We start from the raw sequence: 25,506 nt of genomic DNA on the forward strand, positions 1-25,506 counted from the left end.
GTAGCAAACTTATGAAGTAGGTATTGCTATTTCCATATTATAGTTAAGGACACTGGGTCTGAGAGATGCTGACTTGCTGAAGTCACTCGGCTCGGTATGGAGCCCAAGGTCTGTCTGACTGCACAGCTCATGTGATCTCTGCATGGGATCTTGTGATTTCCCCCATTCCTTATCGCTCTATCAAGTAACAAGCGATTTGCTGCTTCTTTAAAAAGATAGTAGAACATCAAAGAATTCAAGGGAGAAGGCTCTACTAACACTTTAAGCGAATTTAATATTCATAAAAACAGAGAAATCTATTTTTTAACAAGTTCAACACTAAACATTACAATGTGAAGTCTCGCAGGGAAGGGAGATCTTCTTCAGTCCCAGTGCCTGTCTCTTAGCATCCAGATGGCACGCAAGACAAGTCTGTGAATGAGCACTGAGGACTTCTACTTGAATTAGGTACATGTGAAGTCACAGTAAAGAGCTTTCTGTGATAACCTGGGTCAGTGCATTACATGAAAAGAACTCACTGGGTACTGGGTAATAAAAAAAAAGTTACCAAACATAAGAAGCCCCAGCCAAGCGAAATACAGCTTAAGATCTCCTAAGGAATCTGCTTCAAGTTTAGATATGAAAGGAAACCATGTACAATAACATATGCGTGTGCTCAGCAGCAATCGTTTATGTAACCCTCACACTTGTGTCATGTTTCAGAAGAATAAAGAGACTCAGGCTGGAAGCTGCTCAGCATGGGTTTCCTGCTTCCTATCCTCCTGCCTGGCGGCATTTTCAAGAGGGAAGGGGCACTCTCCGTCTCACTGTTACCACCCCAACTCGGGAACTCTCATTTTATCTCCCTCCTCTCTATCTTGAGAGCAATACCACTCGACTCGGAAGGATTCCACGTGCTCAGAGCTACTTCAACCCAAATATCTGGAATTTTATTGACACAGTATTTTACTCACATTAGTATCAATAGTCACATGATTTCAGATATTAAAGTATGCATAACAAAGTATATCATTTGCCTATTAAAATCAAGAGGATCTTAATTTCCTTGGGTTTCTTTTTCACTTATTCTGTAGAAGCCAATGCAAAATTCTACTATAATTCTATAAATTTTGTAAAATTGCCAAATAAGAAATACAAAGTGAAACCTCTTTTGCCCTTACTTACACTTTATTTAAAGTGCAAGTAAGCAGATGAAAATCCTACTAGATCATGTGAACGAACCACTCCTCTTCTCAGCCTCCGTACAGGCAACCTCCCAGTTCTCCTAAGCTCCAGCCTCTCTCCAGGGACCCGGATCCACTGTTCCTGGTGAGCAGCTGCGTCCCGGCCTCCACGACGCCCTCAGCCTTGGGCTCCACGAGGGAGTCATGTCTGATGCGCTGTCCCCTCCTCCCAACACGTATTTATTACTTTATGTGACCAACACTTACACAGCGCTGTTCTAAGTGCCGAACAGTTATTACCTAATTGAAACGTCTTAACATCCTGTAATCGTTCCCATTTTAAAGCCTGGGAAACGGAGGCACAGAAAGACCTTAAGTACCTTTCTAAAGGTCCACAGCAGGAAATGGCAGAATCTGGGATGTGCTTCAGGGTGCCTGCTGCTCACCAGCACGCTGAGCTGCCTCCCCAGACCCGTGCTAAGGCTCATCTGAAGTCTCCCTCTGAGACGTTCCTCACGCTTGCTAACTCCGGTCTACTTCCACGGGCACCATATCAGTTCAAGTCTTCGGTATTCTCATCTCGACTGCGATGACCATCTCCTAACAGGTCTCTCCAAATTTCTTCTCTTCCCTATCTAATCCATCCTTCCCAATGTTACCAGATTGCTTCGTTTGAAGTGTGGGTATAATTTTATCCCTTTTTTGCTTAACAGTCTTCAGCAGTTCCTCATTTCTTCCTGAATTATTAGCAAACGCTTTACCTTGGCATTCAAAGCTCTTCACAACATGGCTTCAACGTACCACTCCAACTCTTTCATTCCCCTATTCTTCAGGTCAGTTAATTTGAACAGGTACGTGCCCTCTTGTGTACTTCTGCTCACACTGCTTCTGCCTACGTATAATGCCTTTAACTACGGCCTCTCCCTAACCAAGTCCTACACAGCTGTGAAGCTCTATCTTAAACGCCATCTCCACCACAAAGCCTTCCCTATCAGATGCATCTCTCTCCCCTTTGTCCTTTTTTAAAAAAAAGTTTTCTCTTTCATATATTTACACAAGTTCAAAATGATATTCACAGCATCTTCTAAATTCTGCCCTTTCTCTATTCCGAATGACGGTTATTTATGATGATGTCTTATTTTGCTTCTATAATGTAATGACCCCGAGGGCAACAACTGTTGTATACACCCTCTTCCCTGTAGTGCCTAATAAGAGAAGCTTGCATAGTAAATCTGCAATAAAAATTTGTTAAATGAAATTGAATATACAGGCTAGTTACAATAATTTTCAACATAAGTGAATGATAAAAAAAAATGAGAAATCCCTTAAAGGAAAATACTGTTTGAAATAAACTTAATCCTTAAAAATAGGAAGAGGATAAAACATTTGAGACTCTAGTGAACGACAGACAGAAACTTTACAGAAAAATGGGGTGCAGAGGATGAAACCCTAACCCTTTGCACAACACGATGAAAAATGTGTCAAACATGTGAACAGGCACACGCACAGATAAGACTATTGGCTAATGGGGCGTTACCTTGGCAACTGTTTGTTCGGCGATGGTGCTAGGCCGACGCTGGCGGGCATCGAGTCTCTGCTCCACAGGAAAACTGCTCCTGTGTGATTTCAGGCGCTCCACCAGCAAGTAATAAATGGCAGCAAAGTGGTTATAGCTCTTGTTCTGCAAAGCCTGGAAGAGAAACCAAGCACCAAAGGCAGAGATCCATAAAAACCAATTCAATGATCTACACCTTTATAAAAAAGGAGGGAAAAACACAACACTGTAAACCAACTATACTTCAATAAAATTTAAAAAATAAATAAATAAAAAAGGAGGGAAGACATCGTGTGTTCTTAAAAACAGAGTAACAAGCAAAGTTTGCCTCAAAATGAAAGCTATTCCAGAATTTAAAACAGAAGACAGATAACTTCATTAATTGTATAAAGGGTGATATCTCTGAATGACGTGACTGGCTCTTTTACATTAATAGGGTCCATTTATTTTTCTGCTCTTAGAGATAATGCCATCCCTGTCTCATGCAGACATTCCCCAACGCTGCCACATGGTCCCATCTCATAGCTGTAACTGGGCTGTAGGGTTGGTTAGCAACCTGAGCCCTGAGGCTCTAATTCCACAGCCTCGACACAAGTCCAAACCATTGCAAACCCTGAAAGTCAATGATTAAAGTCTTTGGGGAAATTTCTGGTGATTATTTTGGGCTGGAGAATGACACTAGGTGCTAGGTTGAGAGATGCTGTGTCTCGGTTCTTAGGTAATTTTTTCCTCTTGTTTTTGCAGTCCCACCCTCTTGAGACCTTGAAAATAAAGTTGCTTCCCAATTTTTCACATCCCTGGCTGGCCAGCTCTCCCAGGACACTAACAGAACAGGAAAACGACGGCTCCTTTGGCTTCTAATTCCACATGACAGGCTGCATGGGTGTTGTACAGTGCAGCTCACATGCAGAGCACTGGCAGCAAACATCACAGGCCAGGGGAACTGCACTCACAGCTGCCTTCAAGGGCAAGTACAAAAAAACCTTGCTAAGCACGTGACAGGCAAAGCAGGAAAGCAGTCTGGTTTCACTTATGGCTACAATGAAGGAAAAGGCAGCACAGTTTGGAGCACTTTATCTTCACAAGGGGGCATTTGATATTCTTTCTTGTTATGCTTCACCCTTAAAAGCACTGTTTGTTTTCTGACTGTTGTGGAGGTATTAAAAATATGTATATCCTATGAATATGCTAACTATTAGAGGACAGAAATAAAGTTGCCGAGGAATTTCCCAGGTTCATGACCTCAGTTCTATGACCCATAAAACTTCCAAATCAGGAATCCACCTGTTTTTGCCTTCTGAGTTTCTTCAGGTCACAACTTACATCCCACTGGTTTTCCTAAACCTGATGCCTACCCTTCTTGTTTCCTGTTCAGCCCTCAGCCTTGTTCCACAGCTGTGCATTTACGTCCCACAGAAACTAGTTTACTACCTGTATAAAACTTTACATTTCATCTTCGAAGAAACTTTCTACTTTGAATTTGTTAAGCTTCCATCTTTGTCTTTTCTCAGTCCTATATACACACTTCCTTCTGATGTGGCAAAGGGAGGAACTTATATACTGATTAAAAGCAAACATAAATAGAGTGTGATGAAATCTTCAGGGAACACTGAACAGTACGCCTAGGTACTGGGATGGCTAAAAGGCCGGGATGACAGGTACGCGCCTGAAACTTCAAGTTACCAAGTACAGCAGAGCCCTAAAATTTCTTCAGTCGAATCCCTGGCGACTTTACCTCGATGGTTTTCTGTTGGTCTATGCCAAGGCCGTGCATCAGTCGCAGAACCTGTTCGTTAAACTCCCCGATGGACGGCTCATTCTCCTGCCCTTGTGGGTAGAGAACGGGTCTCTGCACAGGAACTTCTACGAGCATCCACTTATGCTCCTTGATTTGAGCTATGGTTAGCCGTTTGGACGGGTCTAGGACCAACATCCTTCGAATAAGGTGCTCACAATCTACAGAAAACACAATGTTACAGGTCATGTAAATCACTCATGTGACTTTGCACCATGGTGTTCATCTTTGTATCCTCCACAGCACCCTCTGGAAAGCAGAAGGTCAAATGAATAAACGAATACCTGAAGGCTGCTTGTATTCGGCAGGTTCACATGATGAATGCTGACATAAAATGAACCACCGTTAACGAATGAATACTTAAGAAAGACAGGAGGGTGCAGGCCTATCCAATTCTGTACTAAATGAATCCTCCTACTGAATTTCTCAACTGAAAACATCTAGACACACACTTAGATTTCCACTAAAGAAAAAAACAAGCCTTCTTCCTAGAACGAGCAAATAATACATGGGTCCTTACAGTAACCCTGAGGCTGATACACCAAGGCTATGAAAGTGAGGCAAGAGCTCTCCAGGGGACCATTGCTATTCTGCGTATCAGCACAACTGAGGAAAATGCTCGTGAAACACCAGTTACTTCTGATGACACGAAGTAACCTGCACTGCTGCAAACACTAGCTTATCTCCTGAGCTGACATCATACTCTTTACTACCCCACACCAGCTAGCCTTGTATCACTTGCTCTGTTCCAGCCACCATGCTAAGAGCTTTCCACAGAGTCATTAATCCCGACAACACCCCGTTAGAAACTACTGTTATTTCCATTTCAGACAGAGGAAACTGGAGCACAGAGATACGGCTCGCCAAGGCCAGACCACCAGTACGTGGTGGACTCAGGATGAAAACCAGGTGGTCTGCCTCCAAAATCTAACCTCTTAACCACTAGAACATTACTTCTGTTACTAGGAACAGGTAAGTTAAGGATGATAACCAAAATCTGAGTTAACTGGGGTAAACCTAACTGCTGCCCACGCAGCAGCCCAGTGCAAGATTGGAAGGGATTATGGCACTCCATCTTCAGTCAGCAGTTTTGCTAGCTGGTTTTAAATTTAATTTAAAAACTTAATTTTGTAACTTCTCACCAAAAGATATGGGAAAATCCATTTCATACTTAGAGTGAAATGACTGTGAATCTGTATCTACAAAGTGCTTCTCTAAGTCTAAAATAAACCCGGGACATTTATAGATGAGGGTAAATGGGAAGACTTGCTGTTCTTAATCTGGGAAACTTTCTGTTTCCAGTTACAAGGAGGAAGGCTGGAATTTCTCTCACCTATGTGGAGGGGGTTGCTTATCTCTATGGCTTTTAAAGTAACTCGGTCACTTTCTTTGGCACCCAAACTCTTAGAAAAAGAGAAGCCTTTGTTTAGGCACTCATTTGGAGAACAAATTCTGTAAAGCATAATTTTAAGATAAACAGGTTGTTACCTTCTGACATGAAATATGGGATCCGGAATCTTCCTTCTAAAACTCTCTGCCTCAAAATTGGAAGAGTGGGTCCATCAAAAGGTAGCGCTCCACAGACGAGGACATAAAGAACAACTCCCATGCTCTAGGGAAGGAAACAACGCAGTCACTTTTCCACTGAGAACTTCAAACACTCTGTGTTTTCCTAAATATCCTCAAGGCTCTTAAAATCATATGGACTGAAAAAAGTCCTGTTGAATTTACTATTTTCTCAGAATAAAGAAAAAAAATGTAAAATGCTGACTACTGCAATAAAGCAGACTATAATAAATACCAAAAGAACTAAATTTAATCATTTTGATTACTAAACTTTAAATCACTGCTGATATTAGGATGATAACATCTTTCCCTAGACATTCTTTCCTAGATTCTAATTCAAGATGCTCTGACTAATTACAGTCCAGTGGACAGGGAAAGTATGAACTATTGCCTATGTGTTAGGTACCAAGAGCTTCAAAGGTGGGCCAGAGAACCAGGTATTATCATTACAGATGCATTTAACACAGCAAAGCAAAGAAATACCCAAATATCCAGCTGTGGTCCTTCATACTGCTGCCCTTCGAAGACTTCTGGGGCTGCATAAGGGGGGCTGCCACACCACGTTGCCAGCAGTTCACCACTTTTAAAGAAATTTCCAAAACCGAAATCTATTGGGATGGAAATAAATGTTACTTTCATCTATGCTCACAAACTACACTGAATTTCTCATAGTAATGTTATAATACGCTATATTAACAGTGTTGCTGCTACTCCCTCTGTGAGAATGGGATGCCTTGTATCTTGCGATGGCTCCTTAGCACGTAGCACAATGAATAACAAATATTAAGTATTCAATAAATATTTGTTGAATGAATATGTTAATGAATTAAGTTTTCTTCTCAAAGAGAATGGGTGAGAGGCTGGAAAAAGACTTTAACGCATGTATTTTTAAGGCTGAAAGAAAAATCCACAGGTATGGACAACCAACTTGAATTTGATAATCTTAAAATTTCAATTACTCCATGATTAAGAGCTCTTGAGCTTTTATGGTTTACATAAAAAAAGAAACAAATGCGTAAAACTCTAAGATATTTACCTAAACACAGTCAAGGGACTGGCTGCTCTCACAGCCATTACCCCAAGGCAGCAAGGACAGTGCTTCCTAAGTAACAGCTCTCAGAGTGGCCCGCACATCCTGAGCCAGGCAGATGCTCACCTGAATAGCTCATTAACGCGCGATGGCTACGCGGCCTGGCCACAGGCCACCCACCTACCACCAGGATCACTCATCTACTCATTTATGGAATGCGGTGGGATTACACTTCACAGTAGCTAATGGCCTTCCCCTTATGATATCAGTCACACTGCATCTGCAGCTTTAATAAACAGCGTGCACTCTGGAAACACTGTGCTCAGATGCCCTCAGTATGCATGAAAGTCACAGTGGAAGACAAATGCAGCGAGCTTTGGTGTAAGTGCAAGCTTGTGCCCTTTTGCTAAGCCTTCTCATAGTCTCACGTTCTCAATGAAGGAACAAACTCCCATTGTTTTGTAAGTTAGGGCCATACTGTCTTATGCTGCAACAGACTCCTGACTGAAGGACACACCTAAGTGACAGGAACTGGCTCTACTCTGGCTGGTGTACGCACTGCATGGAAAGTGAGCTTTCAGAAGGGCCCCAAGGGGACTGGAACAAGTCTCCAGCACCAGACTGACTGGCCGTGTGACATGGGTTCAGTCTTTGTGAGCCTCAGTCTCCCTGGCTGTAACACTGAAACATCTGTGGTCAGCAGGCTGTTGTGGGGATCCAATGAGTTAACAGAAACTCACATTCCACTCACACCTTGAGACTTTGGTGCACTCTGTACCTTAGCTTGCTGACATAAGCAGCAGTAACAGTAACCAGTCATGACCCCCAAACCCTAGCTTCAGGCAGAGTACAATCTATGAAGTTAGGGAGACCTACAGCTGATAATCCAGTTTTGCCACTTTCTAGCCTTAAGGCCCCTACGTGAATTCTTTAATTTTTCTGAACCTTACTTTCTGTATCTATAAATGTGGGGACACACCACCTACCCAGATAGGATGCTGTGAGGATTAAATGAGATTAAGAATGTAAAATGCCTGCAGCACCAGTAGATGTGAAGTGTCGTCTTCCTTGCCCTTCTGTGAAGCCATTATTACCAATTACTGCCTTTCAGAGAAAAGGGTCCTGAGAAAATATACAGGAAGAGTAAAGTAAGTTTGGAGAATTTTAAGGGTTCAGAAGAGAAAAGATAACGAATGCACATCTAAACCTGGTGGGAATCACTGTGGTCCGTCCTTGGCATCCAGGAATACGAGGCACTGAGAACACCTCCCTCCACTACTTGACTGCGGTTCAGTCCTACACTCACTTTGCAAAATGACTGTCAGAGAGGTCTGACTTTCTCAGTTCCATCTCTATGAGTAACCACTCACATCACACCACAACCCATGTGTCCATATTGATAGGTGATTCTAATTTTCTGGAAAAACTATACGCTCAAATAAGCCAAGGACTAGATGTTCAAATAACATTTAAAGGGGAAAACGTTAATTTCACTCACACGGAAAAGCACAAGAAGCTCTGGGATGTGTGTCTGGAGATCCTGAAATAGGTCCAATAATTGCTGTACTTTAAACCATAATCACAGAACGAGTTTTAGCACATGTGAGTTGAGGATACTCTCCAAATACCACTGTAGTGTTTTAATGTCTCAAAGAGCCATTCTAGAACTCCTTCATTCTGAACCTCCCCTGACTCTTGTGGAACAAACTCAAAGAGTGACGGGGACAGAGGCCTGTCAGGAAGGTGGCCTGGACTCTGTCTCACTGGACACTTCATAGGCAGGAAGAGAGCAAAAAGTAGGAAAGCATCATGGTGCCTGTGGTAGCCTAGTCTCAACCTCGGCTGTACACATCAGGGACAAAGAAAGCATCCTGTTAACTTAGAAGAAGAGGGGTACTAAACAGATGTTACTTCAATTTCCTGTGGGTAACAAGAAAATAGGAACCTGAGTCTGTAGGAACATTAAAAGAAGCAACGAAAGACAGTCAGGTTCATTACAATTATTACAATAGCATTCATGTAGATGCCTTCTAGAATCCTGTCAAAGCACTTAACTATTTTATCTGTAATCATCTGATGGCTTTGGAATCAGGCAAATCTTGGGTTTTCCACTTAGCTGTGTGATCTTGGGCAAATTACTTAATTTCTCAGAGCCTCGGTTTTCTAATTTGCAGAATGGGGACAATGTCTACATTTCAAAGTTATTATGAGTAACATATACAATAAGTGAGTATATGTAGATAAATACACTTATATTATAAGTAGATAACATAATGCTTTAGGCATGCTATTGAAACACAGCAGGTGCTCAATAAACAGAAGCCACTGAGTAAGCTACTCAACAGAAGAGAAGAATAGCAGTTCTTCTTCTTGTTTTACTTATTTGTCTTCCCTATCAGACTAAGCTCCTTAAGAGTAGAGAAGGGGGAAATGATATATGTCTGTACTCCTAGAACTCAGTATGCTGTCAGCAGACAGCAGCTGTTCAGTAAAGATTTGCTGAATGAATATGTTTTCATTGTCTCTTTTAAAAGTGCCAGAAGTTGATCTAAGCTCTCCTAAGATGATTTCTTCTTAATAACCAATGAGGTATCCTTATTTTTGGAGGGAGTGAGGGTAAAAAGTTAAGTACCTTGCTAGAGGTTATACTAAGTTGCAGACTTGGAAGAGAAACCAAGTCTGACTACAGTGTTCTCACTGTTAACCACCTTTATGTCTTTCTCTGGCATAGTGATATGTAGCTATTTTTGAGCAAGTTAATAATTGTCAGGTTTAAGAAGTGGCAATGGGAACACACTTAAAAATAAAAGCTTTTTTATTTCTTCAGAGGATTTTGACAATCTTCTTCATTCACAGTTTGGAGTTTTCTACCTAAAAACACGTAGTGAAGTGCTTCCCTGGTGGTGCAGTGGTTAAGAATCCGCCTGCCAATGCAGGGGACACAGGTTCGAGCCCTGGGCTGGGAAGATCCCACATGCTGCAGAGCAACTAAGCCCGCGCACCACAACTACTGAGCTTGTGCTCTAGAGCCCGCGAGCCACAACTAATGAGCCCATGTGCCGCAACTACTGAAGCCTGCGCGCCTAGAGCCCGTGCTCCACAACAAGAGAAGCTGCCACGATGAGAAGACTGTGCACCGCAACGAAGAGTAGCCCCCGCTCGCCACAACTACAGAAAGCCCGCACACAGCACTGAAGACCCAATGCAGCCAATAAACAAACAAACAAACGAATATACAGTGAAATGAGGGGCAAGCAAGAGGGATGACATACAAAAATGGCAGAGCTTTGCAGGATGTCCTTCTCATCACTATATAGGCATATGGAATGGGTTAATGTTCCATCACACCAACCAAATTCCTTCCTTCCTTCATTAAACATTTGAGTGCATACGTGAGTCAACCATCATGCAAACACAGAAGATAGTCTCACAACAACAGAGAATAATTGAAGACCTCACATTATCACCTGACTGTCGAAAAGTATTATGAAAACAGTCACATGGGTATTCCTCTCTATGCTAGACCCAGACTCAACTTGGCCTTGCTGGAAAGGAAACATCCTTCTAGTTTAATGTCTAGTTTAATGCCTTCTCTAATGCTCTGATCTGCAAGTTAATACCTCAAATGATGGTGGGTATGTCCCTCAGACACTTTTTTTGCTTTCTGTTTCTCTGTCATAGAACGTGAACCATGTTATGTTGGATTCACTTTGATATTATTTAACTTTTTAAAAAAAATTATTTAAGAATTTATTTATTTATTGGCTGCATTGGGTTTTTGTTGCTGCGCATGGGCTTTCTCTAGCTGCGGTGAGCGGGGGGCTACTCTTCATTGTGGTGCATGGGCTTCTCCTTGCAGTAGCTTCTCTTGTTGCAGAGCACAGCCTTTAGGCACACGGGCTTCAGTAGTTGTGGCACGTGGGCTCAACAGTTGTGGCTCGCAGGCTCTAGAGCACAGGCTCAGTAGCTGTGGCGCACGGGCTTAGTTGCTCTGCGGCATGTGGGATCTTCCCGGACCAGGGATTGAACCCGTATCCCTGCATTGACAGGTGGATTCTTAACCACTGTGCTACCAGGGAAGCCCCTTATTTAACTTTTAACTGTGAAATCATTTTACATTTATAGAAGAGTTGCAACAATAAAGTGAGGAGAATTTCCTATGCCCTTCATCCAACTTCCTCCCTTAATGTTAACATTTTACACAACTTTATTGGTAAAATTATCAAAACTAAGAAAGTAACATTGATTCAATGCTATTAATTAAACCATGGACTTCATTAAGATTTCACCAGTGTTTTCACTAAAGTCCGTTCTCAGTTCAGGATTCCACAATGCACCTAGTTTTCATGATTCCTTAGTCTTCTCTAATTTGTAACAGTTCCTCAGCCTTTCCTTGTCTTTCTTGACCATGACCCAGTGTTGATCAGGTATTTTGCAGACTCTCTCTCAGTTTGGGTTTGCCAGATGTTTTCTCATGATTAATTACTTTTGGGGAAGAACAATCACAGAGGTGAAGTGCTCTTCTCAGGGCATCATATCAGGGGGTGTAGGTATTATGTCTTAATTATTGGTGGAGTTAACCTTTTTTAAAAAAATATTTATATATTTTGGCTGCGTCGGGTTTTCGTTGCAGAATTCAGGACCCTTTGTTGTGGCATGTGGGATCTTTAGCTGTGGCATGGGGGCTCACAGTTGTGGCATGTCAGATCTAGTTCCCTGACCAGAGATTGAACCCAGGCCCCCTGCATTGGGAGCATGGAGTCTTACCCACTGGACCACCAGGCAAGTCCCCTGGTAGAGTTAACCTTGATCTCTGGATTAAGGTGGTGTCTTCTGGGTTACCCCATTGTAAAGTTAGTATTTTTCCTGTTGAAATTATAAATACTTCAGAGAAGATACATTGAGACTATATGCACCGTGTTTCTCCTTAAACTTTCACCCTTTTTTGCATTCACTGGTAGATCTTGATTTCAGCAGCGATGACTTGTGGTGTTCTAATGGTGAGCTTTCACTTCCCTCATTCCTTCTCAGTTATTAATTACAACTCTTCGAGATTTGTCCCTTCTTCCCCTCTTATTTATTCATTAAATCATTTTTTTAACAATACTGTTATATTACATTCATCATAAGTATTTATTTTATTCTTTGGGTTATAATTCAATACTTTTGTTATTTATTTTGATGCTTAAATATTTCCAGCTTTGGCCACTAGGAGCTAATTCAGGTTGGCTCCTGTATCCTGTCAACATGACCCCATCTATTAAAATTTCATTTTATTTTAAGTATTTCCTTATCTTTTGGTACCAGAAGATGTTCCAGGATCATCTTATACTTTCCTGTTCCATCCCAGGAATCAACACTTTTCCAAGGAGCCCTGATTCCTTTAAGAGGAATGGTATTCCTTTTGCAGAGGAATGGAAACCAAGACTAAGACCTAGATGTACTCACTGTAACTGGGCTGTCACTGAGTCTAGCAGCCGTCATCAAACAGTGGAAATACGTGTATGAATGCTTATCAATGTACACACACACACACCCCTATATTTGTTTTTGTGCCTTTCTATATGTATACATAGTAAGAAAAAACAATAACACATGAATTCATACTGATACTTCTCACTCCAATTCAGGGTTCAGACTAGCATTGTTTTGATACTATTTTTATTCATACGTGATTGACTAAACAACTCTGAAAAAATTTTGAAAGTGTAAAGAAGTTTTTCCCTCTGCGGCAACTTGTCATTTGAGTGGGAGTAATTGCTTGAACTCTCACTCATAACAGACCTTGAATACGTCAGATCGATCAAGATTTTCAACATTTCTTGAGCAGAGCAGGGAAAAGACAAATCTTTCTCAAAGAAACTCTCAGCTTCACAATTTTAAGATATGAAATCATAAGAAGTTTTTGAAACAAAATGACAACTAGTCCTTCAACACAGTGTATGAGTTATAGTCAAATCCAAAAACCATTTATGTCTTGCCTTTGGACTAGGCATTACACACGGTGTTTTTGCATATATTTAATCATGATGACAGACCTATGAGGTATGAATGTCTTTACCTTACAAAGGGGGAAATTAAAGCTCAAAGTGGTTAATTAAATTGCCTAAATATCTATAGTTCCAAATGGCTTTGCCTGCCTGCCTTCCTTCCTTCCTATATCACAGATGTTCTAAGAACATCACTAGTCAGAGAAGTTTAATCCAATTTAAAACTGGAGGTAAGGCTGTTGTAAACCCAGGAAAAATCCTTCACATTGTATAGAGATGAGAGATTTTCTAATTTATTGCTCTGCTAGCAGAGCTTGATAAGTGGGGGCTTTCTTGCCTCTGCAATATTGAATGCTATGTTAAAAGCATCCTTAATAAGTGAATGGGACTAATTAGGATGCTTACAAAGTAAATGTCAAATATATATCTACAATCACTTTAGAAATCTATTTTGACTTTAAGAATGCAGGACATGTTAAAATAGACACATCTTGTCCTTTTCATGTGAGATCCCTACAACGCTAAGGCATGTGCTCTGAGGTTTTACTTTAACATTAGTTTTGAGATTTCCTAATCTATTCATATTTTCTCATCTGGTTTCTGTGTGGCCTAAAATGTCGATAGAAGAGAATGTTTGGGGTAGAGTCTCTAACCACAGAACAGATTAATTACTGTTGACTGACTCTCATGGAAATCACCGTGGCCTTAAAAGCTGAGTTCTCTAATTACCTCTTATCTAACTAACCAGTAACAGACCATGGATATATTTGAAAACAGTATTAGAACTGCTGTCTGTGACTGACTGACCTGAATCTTCCTGATAACAAAACCCAATTATTATTACTGTCATCACTAAATTACGTAGGTTATCAGCGCCCAAACATCATTAGCAAAGGGCTAATGTTTTAGGAATAACAGGGCCTTACACAGAGTAAATAAACTGATCCTGATGATTACTGTCTGATGGGAACAAAGCACATTAGCGAATACTGTCAGAGTGAAATAGATCAAACATTAGCACGCATACAAATCACCTAGGGAACCCGCTAAAATGCAGACTCTGATTCAGCAGGCCTAGGGCTGGGCTTAAGAGTCTACATTTCTAACAGGCTCCAAAGTGATGCTCGTGCTGGTCCCCAGACCATTCTTCCAGTAGCCGGGAAATAAAGAATACAACAGATGTTGTGAAAAAGATATAGATGTTAAACAGTTTGTCACTGTTTATTGTTGCAAAATAATTATAATTACTAAATACTTTCAGGATTTAATATTTAAATGACAGACTAAATAGGAGTCGTTAGGTAAACTATTTGTCATTTTTTAAAAAGGAAAACAAGCAAACAAAACATTGAAAACCAGCCTTCAAGCTAAGAAAAAGTAAACGATTTCTAGGAATCAACACAACCAAGGCAATTTTTAATCTCCAGCAGTGTTATAATGCCTAATTTATCATTTAAAAAATCCTCCTACAGAGAAGCAGATGGCTTTAGGGTTAAATTTATCCTTGTTTCTAAAATTACCAGTAGAATTCAGACATCCAGTCTTGCTGAGGAGTTACACATCTTTTGTAGTTATTATAATAGAAGCGAAGAAGACAATTATGAGGAAATGCAAGCTGACAAATGAAAGGTGGTAGAGTGTGGAGACGACGGAGCTGACCCGTTGCACAAACTGAATACGGGTCAGCCAGCGCTGACGTCAATGCACACTCTGTTGCCCCCCAGCAAGAGCAAGCCAGCTGCATAGTTCTCTTCCAAACATCAGTCACTCCCTCCCTACCTGACAAGAGGACACAACTGAGATGAAATGTGATCCCGCTGACCACTGTGAGGCATCTACTTATTCAATGAGAGAGTCTGGTGGATTCAGAAGCAAATAAATGCTCTTCCTCAGCCCAAAACAGAGTGGGGAGGAGGAGGGAGATGAAGAGGGGAAAAACAAAAGGAAACAAAACCGCTTGAGCTGTCTTCCATATTCCAGGCTCACTGTGAGGCTAGTGCTAATCAGGCTTGAAGGATAAAGACAAGGTCTCGTGTTTGCTGATGCAAAGCTCTTTGCACATTTTACATAATACTAGTGGCAGGAGGATGCAAGACTTTTAATAAATATTTTACTAACAAAACCTGCTTCAGCCTCTCCCATCTTTTTTCAGTTCCAGGGCACAAACCCAGAATTTTATATACAGAAACCCTGTCTCAAGGTCTTCTACTAAGCAGGAAGGTTGCTAGAGGCAATCGTGAGAGATGATGGGCTACTCGGAGATCACAGGTCAACTCAGAAAGGAAGCATTCCTCTTGGGCTAAAGACAAGTGACTTGTGATGCACAGGTCCCATTGATCAGGCTTATTACACATTACTAATTACACTGAAGGTCCCTTGCAGGAAAAAAAATTAATTTGCATCAAGCAGAGACAATTTCGAATATAAATGATGAACTTCCCTTGTACCTTTGAGATTTGTATTAATAAGGCTTTAAACCTTGGTAACTAGGAAAAAAAAAAGACAAGGTGAGGGGGTGCTTATGCTCCACTAGCTCTGGTCTGTGGTTTCCCTACACACGTTGAGCTCTCTGGCCTGCTTGCCTTTGCATGTGCTCATCCACCTGCCTGGAGCTGCCATCTCTACCTCACCCCCTCAACAAACTCTCCTTCTTTCTCCTTCTCTCCCCCAGTCCCACCTGAGAAATAGATTAATCTCTGCTTAATAGATTTGGAAATCTAGGCTCAGTGAGGTTAAATAATCAGTCCAAGGTCACATAGCTACTAATGGTACAGCCAGAATTTGTACCAGTACCGTCTGATATCAAACTCCACATTCTTTTTTTTTTCTTTCGATCTTTATTGGAGTATAATAACTTTACACTGTTGTGCCAGTTTCTGCTGTACAACAAAGCACATCAGCTGTATTTATGCATATATCCCCATATCCCCTCCCTCCCTCGACTCCCTCCCACCTTCCCTATCCCAGCCCTCTAAGCCATCACCCATCCTGGAGTTGATCTCCCTGGGTTATGCAGCAGCTTCCCACTAGCTATCTATTTCACATTTGGTAGTGTATACACGTGAATGCTACTCCCTCACTTTGTCCCAGCTTCCCCTTTGCCCCCCCCCACCCCCACGTCCTCAAGTCTGTTCTCTACACCTGCGTCTTTATTCTTCCTCTGCCACTGCAACTCCACATTCTTCATGGGAACCCTTGTTTGAATTGTGATATTTTCTGAAAACTTCCTCCGAGTAATTCATACATATTAATTCTTGCCTAAGTATTCATTATAAACATTTCATATTGGGAAAGCTGAAGAATAAAACTAAATGTCCTTCATCTGTTTACTATTACTAACTAACTCTCAAGATAATGCCTTAATAGTCACAGCCAAAATAGCATGGAGGAAACAGTACTGCAATTATTAAAACTAATGAAAGCCAACATTTCTTTGCATTCTGCCTCTTAACACTGAGTGTCCTAACACTTGTATTTTGCAAAGGATGGAGGTCTCACGACAGGCAATGCGCACACACAGGGGTGGGTGAATCCACGGCTCACCAGTGTCTGAAGTGTTTACCCATTGGAAAAGCATAAACCAGAAGCTGATTTCAAAGCCAAGGTTTTATATTTATTAAAATGAACCACATCTGATACTTCTATTATATGTTCTGTCTTATAAACAGAGTCAAATATTTTAATTTAAATATAGTTTTGGTTTGCACTTCGCTTCAACATACAAGATCGTTAAAACTGTTCATTTATTTAGCCCATTTAGCAATTAAAGAGATCTTCATAAGCAAAATAAACAGAGAAAGTATAATTTGAGGGAATAATTTTGTATCTTATTCTGGGGTTTTGTAGTTTTTCCATGGGACCCCAGCTTTCCTACACGTGTTAGATTTCTTTAAAATTCAAGAAGAACCCTCAGGGATCAGAAGATGATGTTTTTAAAGGGAAGCAGGGCCATAAAAAAAGTTATAAAAATCTATGGATAAAAATAAATATACTGGAGAAATTCTTTTAAAGCACTGGAACACATCTAAACTTCTGATGGCACGTGGAATCCTTCAGGATCTGGCTCTGCCTACCTGTCCAGGCCCTTTTCCTATCCTTCCTCACTGGCACCTATGCTCCACTAGCTCTGGTCTGTGGTTTCCCTACGCACATTGAGCTCTCTGGCCTGCCTGCCTTTGCATGTGCTCATCCATCTGCCTGGAGCTGCCATCCCTGCCTCACCCCCTCAACAAACTCTCCTCCTTTCTCCTTCTCTCCCCCAGCCCCACCACAAATACCTCCTTCTTTACCAAGTCTTAGCTAATCATTTCCCTGATTCTTCCAGGCAGAGTTCGTCTTTCTCCCAGGCTCATGGCCTGTATGACAGTTATCTTTTTATGTGATATTTACTTAAAGGTCTTTTCCTGGATTAACTACTTGAGGTAAGAGCGGAGTTGAGCGTTTTCTCATTGCTGTTGTTTTGTCTTGAAATATCTGAATCTCCAGGACTTAGCCTAGGAGCACAGTAGATGCTTAATAAATATTTGCTAAAATTTGGGGTAAGCGGTGATGAGGATGACAGAGAAAAAAATGTGGGCAAGAAGAAATCTGAATGCTTAGCTATACTCTGTGTGCGTGTGTGTGTGTGCGTGCGTGTGTGTGTATCCACTTGTGAGATATGGAATCAAGGACACTAAATGTATAAATACACAATGATAGAACCCAAAGTTCAGTTAGTGAGTACTCCCTGAGGAATAACTGACAAACAGTGCTTGGAAATGACGACATGGTGCAGTGGAAGAAGCACAGACGTGGTCAGAGAGCCTAGGCTTGAATTCCAGGTCTGCTACTTATTATCCGAGTCACCTTAGCAAGTTGTTTAATCTCTTCCTGTTCCAGCTTCTTCATCTAAAAACTGGTAATAGCTATGCAGCTCTGAGGGTTGCTGTGAAGATTAAATAATACAAGTGCCTTCAAATAGTGAAGGCTCAATAAATGTTCTCTGTCATACTAGCTTAACCAGAAAGAACAACTTTAGGTCTCTGACATTTTACCCGTCTTCTAGATAAAAACGAGAAGGCCGTGAAGTTCATACAGTCAAAAATAAAAATAGCAAAAACAAATAACTAGATTTCACATAATGACAGAAATACTGAGTTTATCTACCTATATTATTTAGGCCAGAATTATAGAAGACATTATTATAGCCTGGCAAAACTTGGTTATAATGTTAATGGAATACTCTGTATATTTTGTTTGCAAGTTCCTTTGGTGCTTTATTTTGACATTTTCTTTTGAGATGTTAGTGACAGAGCACTTTGTAATTCCTACAGCATATGACTCCCACCTCTGACCTTTCGTTTTCTGCCTGAAATGACTCCCAGAACTCCTTTAAGGTATTGTTCTTGTGAATGTTTCCTTTTTGGAGATAAAGGAATGTAAAGGTGAAGCAGGGGTTTCCCCCTTCTTTCTACAGAGTAAAGAACTTCAAAAAAACAAGAGCCTTCTCTGTGAAGGACAATTTTAGGGCAGCTGATGCTTTCAAGGAGAAGTAAACAAAAAATTACAGTGAAGTACACTATAGAAGGTTTGCAAAAACAAGTGAAATGAATGAGACCAATGGGAGGACCAAAAGAAGAAGGAAAAGTGGGAGAAATGAACATACATTATAAATTACAGAAACACCAACACTGCATTTTTAAAACAAAAAAGACAAATCAATACAAATCTTTATATATAATGGGAATGTAGCAAATTAACTTAAAAAACACTGTCTTATTCAGGCAATTCCATTAGAGAAAAAAAAATCAGACTACAAAATGAAAAATCCATTACTTCCCTGAAACAAATGTGACATTGGCATTTAAAATTAATTATTAAAATTAAAGTAAAAGTAAGTAGAAGTTAAAGTAAGTAAAAATTAATTATTTGCCTTCCCTAAAAAGCCCAAGGCAAAAATTAATGATAAATGGCACAGAAATAAACCAGTTAAATGCACAAATGAGAGGCTTTTCACTTATATTTTATACCAAAATGCAGCCAACTAAAGCAGTTGTTTTTCCCCTAAACTTAGTGAGTCCAGTGAGTATCCAACCTAGCTAGTGAAGCACTTCTTGGTCAGCTTCTCTGGAATGTCTCTGTCCCTCTTTAATAATCCTAAGACAAAACACCACTGCTTGCAACTTTGCTAAGCTTTTGCTTTGTGCCCCTTATTCTCATCCAGACCCTAACCAAAATAAACCTCTCTCTCCCCCCTACACCCACAACCTCTACTGCTGCTACTCTTGTGCACACCCACATTTCCTTAACTGGACTACTGCATTAGGGTCCTGATCCATCTTCCTGTCTTCATTCTCACCCACATCTCCCACCTACCTTCACTCTGTGGCCAGAGAGAGACATCTTTCTAACATGCAAATCTAATCATCTAATCCCAGTCCCATGCATCCCCACCCTCACCCTAAAATTTCCAATAGGCTACCCTCCCTATTACCTACAGAATAAACTCCAAAATCTTTTTCATGGCTTTCAAGACCTTTCATATTCTGGTCTTCGTCTACCTGCTCTTCCTGTATCAATCCCCCATGCCTACAGACTTCACATTTAACTAATATTGAGCAATAGTTTCCCACCATTCCAATCTCAATCTCTCTCTCGCTCTTATACCTGCATTATTTACAAAGTTTGCCTGTCCTATTTCTCCCTGGTAAGCTTCTAACTCATCTCTCAAGCCTAAATTCAAATAGTTCCTTCTTGGGACTTCCCTGGTGGCACAGTGCTTAAGAATCCGGCTGCCAATGCAGGGGACACGGGTTTGATCCCTGGTCTGGGAAGATCCCACATGCTGCAGAGCAACTAAGCCTGTGTGCCACAACTGCTGAAGCCCGAGTGCTGCAACTACTGAAGCCTGCAAGCCTAGAGCCTGTGTTCCGAAACAATAGAAGCTACCGCACTGAGAAGCCCGTGCACTGCAATGAAGAGTAGCCCCCACTCACCCCAACCAGAGAAAGCCCGCTTGTAGCAATGAAGACCCAATGCAGCGGTGGGGGGGTAGAAGTTGTTTAAAAAAACAAAACAAAACAAATAGTTCCTTCTTTGTGCAGCTTCCTGAATTCTCAGCTAGACTGATGTTCCTACATCTACATTCCTAATGCAGTCTGTACATATATTTTGGGGCAACTATAATATTGTATTTTCATTATATTTATTTCCCCACTAGACTTTTAAGATCACAGGAAATGACTTTTTGATTTGTATCCTTAGTACCTAGCATAGCACAGTACCCAACACATAAATATTTATTGACTGAATGAGAGTTTTGACCATGTGAATAAGGAAACTTGGAATATAAAATATTTAGAAAAGTTTTTTGCCAACTGTGAAAAGGGTAGGAGGAAAAGCAGCAACATAACCCTTAGTCTCCACGCCATACAACAAAACCCTATTGTATCAGAAGAAGGCAAGGTGCTTTTTTTTTTTTTTTTGCTACAAATCATTTATTTTTCACTGTTTGAGTTCAAGATACAGAAAATTTTCTTTCTTTCTTTTTTGAAGTGTACGAGTTGATATTTTTTTCTTGTTAGTAATGTATATATGGCAATCCCAATCTCCCAATTGACCCCCCCCACCGCTTTCCCCAGTTGGTGTCCATATGTTTGTTCTCTACATCTGTGTCTCTATTTCTGAAGGCAAGGTGCTTTTGTGTCCTCAATACTTCTCATTCTATTGCCATCACCTCCTTTGTTGTTTTTCTGTCTACAACCTCTTTGCAGCCACCAGTCATAATTAAGAGAGCAGGGTAGAGCACCAGCAACCTACGCTGATCCTCCAGCCCTATCAGCCCCTCCAATCACCCACACACTCAGTGGAGCGCCACAAAGGGGCCTGAACCCAAATCAGACTGAGGATACAATTCAGACCCCAGTCGTGGTCCTGACACGGTGTGTGTTGATCAGGAACTTCTTTCCCTTACTGTTTATTACACACAGGACTGAAGAAATGAATAGAATACACTCTGAGAGAGCCTGATGCCATGGGTAGAGTCTCCTGCATCTCTGCCTGCAGGTCTGTTTCTCACCCTGAGTGCCACAGCTCACATCTGATCACATTAGAGCCAGCTGCGTCCCAGTTACCTGCTATTTTGATATTCATGTTGTTATCCAGCAGGAGATTTTCAGCCTTGAGGTCACGGTGCACAATCTTCCGGCCGTGACAGTAATCAACAGCAGACAGGATTTGCCAGAATTTGCGCCTGGCCTCAGACTCATTTAACCGGCCATGATTAGCAAGGTAGTCTGTAAAAGAAGAGAGCATCGAGAATTACTCGCACACACCCAAAATCCCCACTATTAGTATTCGGGATATTTTTTCCATCAAAGGGTTCTTTTAACAATGAGAGCTAGTGTTCAAGTAAAACACTGTTTTCCAAGTTCCTTGCCCTGAGAAAAGTAATTCCAATCGTATTTCACTGGAGTCTAGATAAGTGGAGAGAGACCAAGACCAGGCAATAGCAACCGTATAATATTCACAATACAATTTAAAGTGCTTTTCCAGGTTAAGAGATACAAACTACATGCATAAAATAAAAAAGCAACAAGGATATATTGTATAGCACAGGGAAATATAGCCAATATTTTGTAATAACTTCAAATGATGTATATCTGTGAAAATACTGAATCAATATGCTATATACCCAAAACTAATAATATTGTAAATCAACTATACTTCAATTAAAAAAAATTCATTTTAAAGTCTAAACACTTCCTGAGCTCTTTGTTGAAAAATTTATTGACTGTTTTTCCTAACTACATTTTAAAAATAAAATTTATTTAAAACAAAGAATATGAATAAATTCTCTGACATCTCATCAGACAAGGGATATTTTTCCTTTAAAAAACCATTCATGAAGTTATTGTACAAACCACCTGTAATAGGTGATATGCTGGTCCCTGGAATTAGCTTAAATAACTTATACGCTGTTTTCCTGTTCAGTGGAGCAATTCTGATCCACCCCAAAACATGCACACTTGTTCTCAAAACCATGTTCTCTAAACAAATATACTTTACAAGATACATGAGCTATTTCTGTGCAATGTTATAATATCTATTAAAGCAGTTTATTTGAAAATTAATTGTCTGAATTAATTCTGTATAAATTCAATAAAACTAAAGATTACAATTTATTCAAATTTCACCTGAAGATCTAAAAAGCCTCTGAAATGATCTTTTGAGGGAAAGGGGGTCAACATAAACCTATTTAAGGTTATTTTCTGAAGTTAGGAACTGTAATGAGTGAATCAATATTTACAGTCACTTTCACATATTTTCTGCTCTTGGCTTTGTGGTTTTACTGGTTTTTAAATTCCATGCTTTTGGCTCATGCCATCCTCAGTATTTATTATAAAATTTACTAACATCTGTACAGCACTTTACAGTTTATAAAGCATGTTCATACCACAGTATCTCACTTAATCTTCCTAAAAGCCCTCTATGATAACTATTACTCTGATTCTCATCTTTGTAGATGAGGAAACTGAAGACCAGAGGCACTAAGTAATCTGGCTGAATTCAGACAACTGGTAAATGAATTGCTGATCTGCAACTAGAACTCCTGAAAAAAAATTTTTTTAAACCATATCAAGCTTCTTTATTAGACTCCTGCTGAAATCCTAACTATCCTTTCAAAACCCTGCTCAAATGCCACCTTGCCCTAAAACAGTCCCTCACCACTCAGGTAGTAATACTCTCTCTCCTCTGAACTCCTTAGCACTTAACACACGTCTCACACTTTAATTATCTGTGTATATATCGTAAATATCTCAATGTACGTGCACACCTGCGTGCACATGCAGACGCATACAGCCCTAATTCTAACACTCTGTGTATTAGAAAATAAAAGATATCTTCATTTAAGCTTCCTGAGGCTAGGGGCCATATCATTCTCTTCTGTACCCCTACAATGCTTCGCACTATGCATAGACAGCACAAGGTGAAGTACTCACTAAATGCTTGGCTGACTAGTGTCTTAATATGCATGGTATCATGAAATGTTCCAAAAACAGTATTACAGAAGTGTGGAGTAGGAGTGCTATACTCTGCATGTTCTAGGCTTTAAATGTAAGTGAAAATTTTATATATTTTTCTATATCTGCTAGGATCACAAACTGAGATGATCAGTTCGTCACAACTCCCCTTTGCCTTTACAGAGCATACCTGGTAGCCATTCATACTTGTAAAGGGGAGAAAAGGATCACTTAAGAACAAATGTGTAGACTTTTCAGCCAAAATGTCCAAACTGTTATCAGAGTGACTATGTCTACGTAAACTGGCACGTGAACAACATGCTTTCTATTCATAAGAGTAAACCAGAACCTCATTTCTATACTGCAGCTGGGAAATCTGTAACAAAGGGTTGGACCCTTGGGCAAACAGAAATTCCCAAGGGGAATGCAATATGTTTTCTGTAAGGGATTATCTTTTGGCTAGTTAGTAAAATCTTTCCTAAGACAAATGCTACTTAAACTGTATCATTAAATGAAGCAATTTTTTTTTTTTCACAGACAAATGACTGACTTCTCCAAATAGACACAATTTCTTCCTGTTGAAAATTCTAAGTCAATGCAGGTCAATGGGAAAGATGTTTGAGATTTCAATGACACAGAGAAAGAAGCCTAACAGATCCAATGTGAACAGGCACAAGTTAATACATGTGGAAAAAGAACCTAAACTATTGCCTACAAAATGAATTCTGGGAAGCACAATAGAATCTACAGTAATTGATTGTTTTTTGGAGCGATCAGTTCAAACTCGAACTACTACAACCAAGGGGGTTAAAAAGCTTTGAACCTTGGCAGGAAGGGGACTGTCTGAAAAACAAAGGTGTGGTATATCTGAACTTAAAATCACCATCTGAAGCTACAGTCATCAGATGCCAATAAACCTGTAACACACCGTAAGAAAAATGACAGCATCCATGTTTCAGAGACTAAGAGATCAACTATTTAAAGCAGTGGTATTTTCACTTCTTAAGCAAAAATCTCAGCAAGTATTTCAGCATATCTATGATCTTCCCCACTCTTTATGATTTCTGCAGTGTAGACATCCCCCAAAACTATACTATCCTCTAAGAGATCAAAAATAACTGAGGCAGGACTTCCCTGGTGGTCCAGCAGTAAAGAATCTGCCTTGTAGTGGTCTTGGGTTCGATCCCTAGTCGGGGAACTAAGATCCCACATGCCTCAGGGCAACTAAGCCCTCCTGCCACAACTACTGAGTTTGTGTGCCTCAACTAAAGAGCCTGTGTGCCACAAACTACAGAGCCTTTGTGCTCTGGAGCCCATGTGCCACAACTAGAGAGAAGCCTGTGTGCCACAACGAGAGATCCCGCCTCAATGGAGATCCCATGCCACAACTAAGGCCCGATGCAGCCTATCAATCAATCAATCAATTGATCAATCAATAAATGAAAGTAACTGAGGCAAAAACCTGTGGCTGCAAATTACATCAGTTTAGGTTTAGTATGAGAGTGAGTCAAAAATTATCCGCATTCTCGCTATAGAATTTAACTTCTAGAAAAGACAAATACATCATTTTTCGACATAATCTCCTTGCTTTTCAATACACGTTGTCCATCTGTCAACAAGCTTTTGTATTCCCTCATTAAAAAATGTTTTAGGCTGAGCTGTGAGCCACAAATGCACCACTGTCTTCACTTCCTCATCAGAAGTGAGTCTTCATCCTCAGTAGGGCTGCTAACACTAGTGCGACCTTCCTTGAACTTCTCTATCCATTCATACACACTACTTCGCGACAAAACACTTTCTCCATACTGTGCACAAAGTGTTCGATAAATAACGGCACCAGATACGCCCTCAGACCACAAAAAACGAATCACTGCACACTGTTCTTCCTTCTTGCAAATCACAAGTGGGGGGGTCCATCTTTGCTCGCACCACAGTTACAAATGAACTATCCTAACATGTCCACACCTGCACAGCTGTGACGGGGGAGACATTAGCCTTGAATGGAAAGCACTGATAAGACAGTGCAGCCGATAGAAGTTCTAATATAACCGGAGTGCAGATAATTTCTGACTCACCCTTGTTTATCATCCCTATGGGGGCACTGTTATCAATACAAGCCCAAATTAACGCACAAAGTCTAAACATGCAAAAAACACACACTTCACATTAAAAAACTACTTAATTATGGTTACAGAAAAAACTTATGAGTGTAATAGCAATTCTCTGTTCCAATTGCCTATGTGTGTATTTTTGATGAATGGAAACGGTTTAAAAAATTCTTCTTTCCTATGTTTACATATGTTCTGATTGATAAGTGAAATGTAATTTTATGTTTGTTGGTTTTAATAACAAAACTTTTTAAGGCTATATTCTGTATGTCCTCCCCCTCAAATTTTGCTCTTCTGG

At 40.4% G+C, this 25,506-nt stretch overlaps 1 protein-coding gene across 4 annotated transcripts in view; it reads right to left on the reverse strand.

Moving 5' to 3' along the window:
• SIK2 (salt inducible kinase 2) overlaps positions 1-25,506 on the reverse strand; it is a 108,891-nt gene that overhangs the window by 15,951 nt on the left and 67,434 nt on the right. For all 4 annotated transcript variants that reach the window (XM_057748409.1, XM_057748407.1, XM_057748410.1 and 1 more), the window contains exons 4-8: positions 21,211-21,372; positions 6,563-6,687; positions 6,002-6,125; positions 4,454-4,674; positions 2,701-2,853 (exon numbers count right to left, since the gene is read on the reverse strand). In XM_057748409.1, coding sequence (XP_057604392.1) covers positions 2,701-2,853; positions 4,454-4,674; positions 6,002-6,125; positions 6,563-6,687; positions 21,211-21,372 — 785 coding nt within the window. The remainder of the gene's footprint in view (positions 1-2,700; positions 2,854-4,453; positions 4,675-6,001; positions 6,126-6,562; positions 6,688-21,210; positions 21,373-25,506) is intronic.

The sequence above is a fragment of the Hippopotamus amphibius genome, chromosome 9 (assembly GCF_030028045.1).
Source record: "Hippopotamus amphibius kiboko isolate mHipAmp2 chromosome 9, mHipAmp2.hap2, whole genome shotgun sequence".
Taxonomy (NCBI): Eukaryota; Metazoa; Chordata; class Mammalia; order Artiodactyla; family Hippopotamidae; genus Hippopotamus; species Hippopotamus amphibius.